The sequence below is a fragment of the Opisthorchis viverrini genome (genome assembly GCF_000715545.1).
Source record: "Opisthorchis viverrini unplaced genomic scaffold opera_v5_292, whole genome shotgun sequence".
In the NCBI taxonomy this organism is placed as follows: domain Eukaryota; kingdom Metazoa; phylum Platyhelminthes; class Trematoda; order Opisthorchiida; family Opisthorchiidae; genus Opisthorchis; species Opisthorchis viverrini.
The window spans coordinates 147,234-155,283 of record NW_008751945.1 but is presented as its reverse complement, the minus strand read 5'-3'; the positions used below and the strand labels follow the sequence as shown (position 1 = coordinate 155,283).

The 8,050-nt window shown below is 45.5% G+C and overlaps 1 protein-coding gene across 1 annotated transcript in view; it reads right to left on the bottom strand.

Moving 5' to 3' along the window:
* The window catches only part of T265_14889 (hypothetical protein), a gene marked incomplete at both ends in the record, with an annotated part of 35,991 nt that overhangs the window by 19,142 nt on the left and 8,799 nt on the right, over window positions 1-8,050 (bottom strand). Inside the window, one exon of the mRNA XM_009175702.1 lies at window positions 486-715. Coding sequence (XP_009173966.1) covers window positions 486-715 — 230 coding nt within the window. The remainder of the gene's footprint in view (window positions 1-485; window positions 716-8,050) is intronic.

Below are 8,050 nucleotides of genomic sequence, written 5' to 3'. Positions count from 1 at the left end.
TATATATATATATATAGTCCCCTTCAGGGGACTACACACACACAGTATCTCAGTGACATGGGAATAAGAACGAGAGACGTGATTGGAACAGAGCGGACTCACAGTTGTTTGTTACTGTGAATCGTGAGTATCTCTTAAACTGGCCGTAGCAAATAGTTTATCGATCCATCTGACCACGGACTTTAGCATAGTCCATGTGGTGACTTCCTACGGAGCATGATGCATTGACTGCCGAAATATCGATCATCAGGAACATAGATTACAAGTGTCCAAACTATCGTCCTAGGAAGACGAGTTGTCTCTTGGAAGGAAGGACCATATCAACGTGGCCAGGTGACCAAGATCATCATCTGACTGGATTAATAATCATACATGAGGTTCCCTTCATGGAAAAGTTTACCCCGCACTCAAAAGATCACTTGGACTGAACCCTTATTCGAACTCAATTGATGCAGTTTATCAAGCAAAAGTAGATGTATGCTCACCTGGCGACAGACACGTGGGCTTATGATCATATCTGTGAGGAATTCAGCCACTCGTTTCACCTGCTTCTCACGTGCACTGCGTTCGGAGGTGGCTGCATCTGCGGCAACCTTGACCAGCTGAAAGACGTCTCCACCGGCTTGGTTTGAGCAAAGCGCTTGCCAAGCAAGATGAGGTATGTAGAATAGAATACATTGTAGGCCCAACACAAAAGGCACCCATTGGTAGTAGGCTAAAATGGAGATTGAAATATGAACAATATTCATAACGAGACAGCTGAAAAAAGCATCTTGTTTACCAAAAAGCTGAAATAAAAATATATACTTCTCTTGCACTCATCCGAAACCCCAGCAGGCCTTTGCAACTTGTGTGAGACGACAAAGCGATCAAGAAGGTGCGTTTCTTATGTTGCCGGTCTTGATTTGTTCGCGTAATTAATTGGATCGATAGGATAGATAGTGCCCTAGTTATGACGTAATTAAGTTGATTATCAGAAGGTAACAAGCACTAACAAATGTCTGTCTTACTAGAATGTGATGAATACAGCAGTTAGATGCACTTGATAAAAATAGATACAATGTGAAAAGTGGAATTAGCCAAAAAGTGACTTATAGTGACCTGTTGAGAGTTCCTGAGTGAAGTTCCGGACGCGGGACGTTTCTTCTCTGCAGTATAGCTGCTACGCGTGTTCCGTAGTTGCCCGTGGAGACTTGTGGAACTCTGTTGTTGATTTCCTGTACTGTGCGCGCCGGTGTGTGTGTTGAGCCTAGTTGTATGCCTATTTATTGTGTGCAGTGTGAAGAGATGGGTGTCCCTTCGTGTTTGATGATTGTACGAACATGAACACAACTTGACGTGATATGTTGAAGTTTGTAAGCCTGACGCGTTACGCAAGTGGTAGCCACGTGAACAAAAATGGACGGGAAGTTGTGGTGTACAAGTTGTTGGCTCAGGTTGCAAGTGGGACAGGAATTGTCACGTGGTTTGAGTGCTTGTGACGCCTGATCCGATGAGTGGCCTCTACAGAGCATTCTACTCCATCTCTAAAAATGTCTGGAATGCACTGCTCATAAGGTTGTTGAAAACCCCTCGACAGCCCACGACCGGTTTCGCCCTTATGAAACTCATCAAGTAGGCCCATACCCAAGATCCGTTCAACCTTATGTTCTGCGTAAACCAAAATTGCACAAAATTTGACAAATACGTTCATTTGCTTACCAATTTTGTTTGGGGTGCGTTTATGACGCACCTCAACTACTAACAATTCGGTAAATCCCCAATGAGGCGACTCATGGCTCTTTTTTGACAAGTACACGGCGCTGTTGTCATGCGTTTTGTTAGGAATAAGGCGCAGGAAACAAAAGGTGCACAGGACTGTGTTAAAAACGATAAGAGGGACAAGAATTCTCCCAACATTTGATAAGCCTCTACAGGGTGTGGATGAGGATGGGGGCAAGGAGAAGAATGACTTTCACTTGGATGGAGTGCATCCGTTTCAGCCGTCATTCGAATTCGCCAAGGCGCGTCATGGTAGAATGCCTGCGTTACAATACGAACTTTAAAAAGATGATGAAACAAACGGCGCTTCTGCTGTGTTTATGATAAGTACCAACGTTGATTGCTTGACATGGATCTGTCTGTCTCATGTGGCGATTCTCCGTCACCAGTGGATTCGCTCAGACATGTAAAGCAGGTGAATAATCCAAGGATGGTAAGCGAAGAAGTTACGAGCCAATTAAGTTTCATCCATAAGGCTTTATTCCAGCCGACCATACACTGATCATATCTCCTCAAATGGTGACGAAACCGTTGCAAGCCGTTGGCCAAGCTGAGGGAACAGATCACCTGGAACCTGATCAGTTACGGATGAGACAACCAGATGTCTACCACAGTGCGGTCGTGGCCTGCGGTTTGCACGTTAGAAGGCTAATTCGGTAGTCCCCAAGTGCACCGGAATGAAAACGGTCACTCGGATTTAGCGGATTCAGTTAATAGGAGGCCTAGGAATGGTAATTAATGAAGCCTGGGAAAGATCGATGCCATCAGTTTGATATGCCTGCATTCAAGAGGGTCTGAGAGGTTCTGTCCCCATGTCCTGGATCCAGGAAAGGAGGTCTGGTCTATAACCAAGACGTACTTAATGCGTTTGACGTCAATGCATATCGTAAGTTGATGAAAACCGGGCAACTTCACCTACCTGATGTACCTCAAGAAGGGCGTAACCGGTGGTAGACTGACGAGGAGTTTTCAGCAACCTTCTGAGTAGTATGTTACGTCCTGGAAACACGCCTCAATATCCAGAATATCATACCAGCTGAAACAAGAGATGGCCTTTGTGCAGCACACTGGGTTTAAGAACAAGAGTGATTCAGTTGAGTCTGCCGTCAACTCCGAGAAAGTTTGCCGACAGCAACTCCTGCAACGGTGGACACTACTGATGAGGCACATGAGTAGTGTCTTCTCGTAAATCCGCTTCGCGTCTCTTGAAAAGTTATATCTGTTAAGGAGCATTTGCTTGCATTTGAGTGACAGTCAATGAATATCCAAGAAAGTTCAGGAAGGCGCGTTCAATTAGAAGATGGATATTCAGTTTTGTAAACAAGATGCATATGAGAGTTTTGCTCCCCTGTCCAAGTCTGTAACTGTTCAGTTGGTGTTTTTCTAATAAACAACTCCTCAGCGAGGGCTTTCTTCTTTTCACTAGCAGTTCTTGGTCTTTTGGACCGTAACGTTGGCCAATAGGAAAAATCCATAAGGAGCACACTAAGACTACCACTCCAAATAGCTTCTCCCGTTGTGGGTAACGCAAAACTAAATAGGAGACATGGGAGAAATGTTATCCCCAGTCGGTGACTCATTAACAACTGGTGGAACCACGATTTCGGTTTCCTTTTGCTACATACACCTTCCAGAGCTGCAGGTAGATCCGCTTCGATTTTCATCACTTTTTGAACCATCCGCCAAGATTTTCTCCCAAAATTTTGAATTTTTCTTACAAAACTGTGCAGAGATTCGCTACGGCTTATTTTAGACTAACATGGTGAGGCAAATGAATGGAGATCGGATTGAGTCCTCGTGTAGCTGTGACGCATTTTAATGATGAACGAACAAAGATACCTCACGTGAGTATCTGCGTCAAACTGTGAGCCTTTCTCCTTGTTGAAATCTCTTGGGTGTCAAAGAAGGCTAGGACAATTATTGAGGACTCTCATTCTGAAAAGACCTTTCCAATGGCAACATTGATATGAAAGTTGGTTGGATTCGAACGTTCCAATCAGGAGGAAGAAACGCCAAATGCACCAGCTGATGGACATCATTCTTTTGGCGTTAATTGGTTTATTGATTATTGCAGCAGACTCTCGCTGGTCCGATTATTGATACCAGCGCACCCTCAATTCAGTTGGTTGGTCTGTCTTGGTCAACAGACTTGTTTAATCGTAGTGTGTAGAGTCAGGGAGGTCAAATCGCTCAAGTAGCCAAAAGCGACCAACACCTTCCAAGGCTGTTGTACCTTGATAAACGATCGTCCAACTCTGTATCGGTCCCTTGGCTTCCTGGTCCGCCCACTACAGTATATCAAGAAGCACGGTAGCTCCAGACAGCCCCTCATGGAGACAAAGGAAAACTATTACAACTGTATGTATAGGGTAGTCACAGAGTGTTCCATAAGGTCGTGCCAGAATCTCCGTGAGGGGGCGAGAAGTATCGAGTCAAAGGTACTTGACTCGGATTGGCTGGCATTCTGGCCAATCAGGGCATGCCTTCGTTTGGCCCATGTCCTGCACGTGACATCCGTCCAAATGATGTGGTGTTCGGTTATTAGGGACGGCTGGCCTTCATACATAGGCACTGAAAATAGGGCCAAGATATTCGAGGAAGACAAAGGAAAACTATTACTACTGTATTTATAGGGTAGTCACAGGGTGTTCCACAAGGTCGTGCCAGAATCTCCGTGAGGGGGCGAGAAGTATCGAGTCAAAGGTACTTGACTCGGATTGGCTGGCATTCTGGCCAATCAGGGCATGCCTTCGTTTGGCCCATGTCCTGCACGTGACATCCGTCCAAATGATGTGGTGTTCGGTTATTAGGGACGGCTGGCCTTCATACATAGGCACTGAAAATAGGGCCAAGATATTCGAGGAATCCATGGTCTAGGAAAGCCCGCTTCCTTGCGGAAACCTTGGAGGTGTATACTTAACCAAGAACGAAGTTGAAGAACCAAGAACATCAACCAGACAAAACCCGGACAGTCCAGATTCAACAACCCTGGTGAGTGTGCATTGTTTGCAGTAAACTTTTGGCTTTCTGGAAGAGTGTTCCAGTGGTACTGGGAAATCGGAAACTAGCAGAATATGCGCCTTCATTTATTCCTCATTTATCCTCATTTAAATTCCAGCTCAATCTCTCGTTTATGATGTCACATAAGTAAATGTGGTGAGAGCGCGAATTTTTTTACCGGAAGGTCCGTGGTTCGAACCCGACCTCCGCCTCTCGACTTTCCCTGTCTAGGCTTGGGCAACCGGGTGCTATCCCATAACTTGTGCTTTTGTCAGGTTGCATGGCTGTAAGGCACCGAAAGGGTGTTACAGCTGAACCACTTTTTTCATCTCTGTTCTTAAGGACTGACACACAACGCTGTCAATCTTTCCGCTCTTAAGCACCATGCGAACTCACAGTCCGCTGTCACAGACTCTCATCCTACCTTCAGCTCAGCGGCCTTCAGATAGGTCAACGTGCTGCAAGGATGCCACGAAATTCGTGCTCACATCGCTTCGTTTGGACTTCCTCTTCTTGCTGTGTTTTGTCCACACGTACTTCGGTAAGCATGTCACGTATTAAGTGAATATCACAGTACACTTTCATGAACAACATCAACGCCGCGCCCCGGTCGGTTGGTTACGTTCTCCGGAAACAAAATCTCACTGGTCAGCTTCTTCATGTGATACCTTTCAGTTTATTCCTCCCAAAATGGACACCCAAAGGATGGACAATGGGACTTCCTCTCGCTCAACCAGCTGGAAAGCCCGTCTGCCGTTCTCGTCAGATTCTGAGGAACAAAACTCAAAAGAAGACTTGGAACGGGCAGGGGAACCTNGCAATTCCCTTCCGAAATGAGACCCACTTTGGAAAAATTTCATTCAAGAAATCAGAAGTTGTTTATTCGTCAAAGACAGGCACAAAATGCCACACTGCCCGTTCAGAGTAGTCAAAGAACCTAACCGCGAAAATATATGAGATTCTACCATGTTCTACCGGTAGGAGAGCGCTGTGGTACACGTCTACAACAGTGTTCTGTCCTGATCTCCACACACAGTCTGTTTCTTTTCGTTAAAAATACATCGTTGTACGCAACTTGAACGTCGAACTTTGTGCACGTCTGGAGAATCCGTGCGCGTCTCCCAGTCATCCGAAACAGCAACACACGCTTGCAAGCCTCCATGCAAGCGAATTGGCGCCAGAACAGAGGCCCGGTTAACGTCCCATCGACCTCATGATAAGCCTCGGGTGGTGTAGATAGTATCACAAACTAAAAGCAGCCTTTGAAGCACCCGTTCCCCTCACCGAGGTAAGGTGCTCAAGAGAGAGCTCTTTTCCACCACTAATGCAGAAAGTGCATGTGCGTAATTTTAAGCCCCGCCCCACATTTTGCCAGCTCCAATTTAGTGTACGCACACAACCCTGACCTATTTTTGATGAAAACACAATTCCTTATCTGCATCTGGGCTCATTTTGTGCAAAAGTTCTCCCCATTCGGATGTAAAACCTTAAATGAACTTTCTGACACTTTCAACTCTCGTTCATGAAAAGGAGGCGGCAATACGTTTTTGTAAAGCCAAGGAGTGATCTGTCAGCAAATGACACTCAACTGTTTCTGACAGGTGGGTGTGTAATGCTCGACAGTGTCGGCAAGAAATCGGTCTTTGAAAGGGAACTTGGCTGGAGAGGTCTAGGATGGAGTTTAGGACAGTAATTCTATTCATTTATTGCTGGCAGACTCCACCGGTCAATTAAAACCAAAAACTTCGTGGATCCAATGACTGGAGCTCACACACAAACCATCGAATCTCTTTGGCACGTCTTTTCAAGATGCAGAATAAACGTCAATGCGGTACACACCAATCTTCAGTGGACAGCTACTTGTGTGAGTTCGTTTGGAGGCAAAGGTACCGAAGAACGGACCTTTTCATGCTAATTATTGATGACACGTCCCAATTTCACCCTCTTCAATGAAAACTAAAAGTACAAATTTCATATCCTCCTTTTTCTAATATTTCTTCGGTGGCGGGGGTTAATTTTTTGGCGGGGCTTATTTGGAAAACATCCCATGAGGATCCCATGTGTGAGCTCTTGCCGCATCAACTTGACCACTGTCAGCCGATAAAACCGCTCGTTCTTATCACACCACGGCTGGTTGGAGTAGCACACCTTTTTCGAAGGTCACTGCTAAACAGTGCCTACACCATTCTGTCAGCATTGCCGTTGAGTGTTTGTAATAGCAGATGTGTTCCAATGTGAAAACTTGGCTTTTCTCATGCTAGATAGATGTATTGCACCGATCGATTGGATATAGATTGATTTGAAATATCTTACTACCACGTAGAAAGACCTCTACGTGGTCCTCTAAGTCCCTGAGAATTCTCTAAACCGAAACAACTGTGAATGTCGTGACTTTTCTTACAAGTTGTTTTAAGGAATCTAACCTCATGGTAATTCTCCCATCCATCTGCTTACCTCGTCCATTCCTTTTGATCCACAACTGTTTTGCTTATCGCCGCAAGGACCATCCCGTCTGACATTTCCATATGAGCATGTGTCTCTGTGCAGCTGACCCACTTACCCATGCACTTTCGTGTCCCGCCTGTTCTGCCTACACTGAGTTCCCTGTAATCGCACCGCCGATGAGACTCACGAAACTGTCGTCGGTTTGGACGACCGCAATCCACGCTACCGAGCCATCGTTCCGCTCGCCGTTGTTTCGTGTGCGGACGTTGACACTGCACTGTGCCGGTCAGTGACAGACTTGTTCACTTGTCGACCCTACGAACGTGACCGATTGAGGATTTTTGTATAACCTGCTTACTGTTTTGTGAAAATAGTACCGTACCAGTACTCTCTGGTACGGAAATTTGTGTTCACTACATGCCGCGGGGTGTTCTTTGTTGCTAGGATCCACTGTGTTTCTCTATTGAACGGACTAGCCTCACTACCTGTTGTTCTTCACTTCCCGTACAGCCATCTTGTTGAATGTTGATACAAGTCCAACAGGATATGAACTTCGAGAAACACACTCATTTGCGAATCAATTTGGTTTTCCATCGTTTATGATATTCTACAACTGAATGTGCTGCACACAGACCGCCTCATGATTCAGTTCGCACGATATTCGAAATATCGCCGTATATTTTCATAAAGGAGACTACTCAGGAAACTACTCACAAGGTTGCTGAAAACTCTTAGCTCACGACCGGTTTCGCCCTTCTTGGGGCTCATCAGGTAGGCACAGTCCCCGAGTTTCCGTCAACCTTATGTTCTACTTGAACCCAAATTGGACTGTTTTCGAGAAATA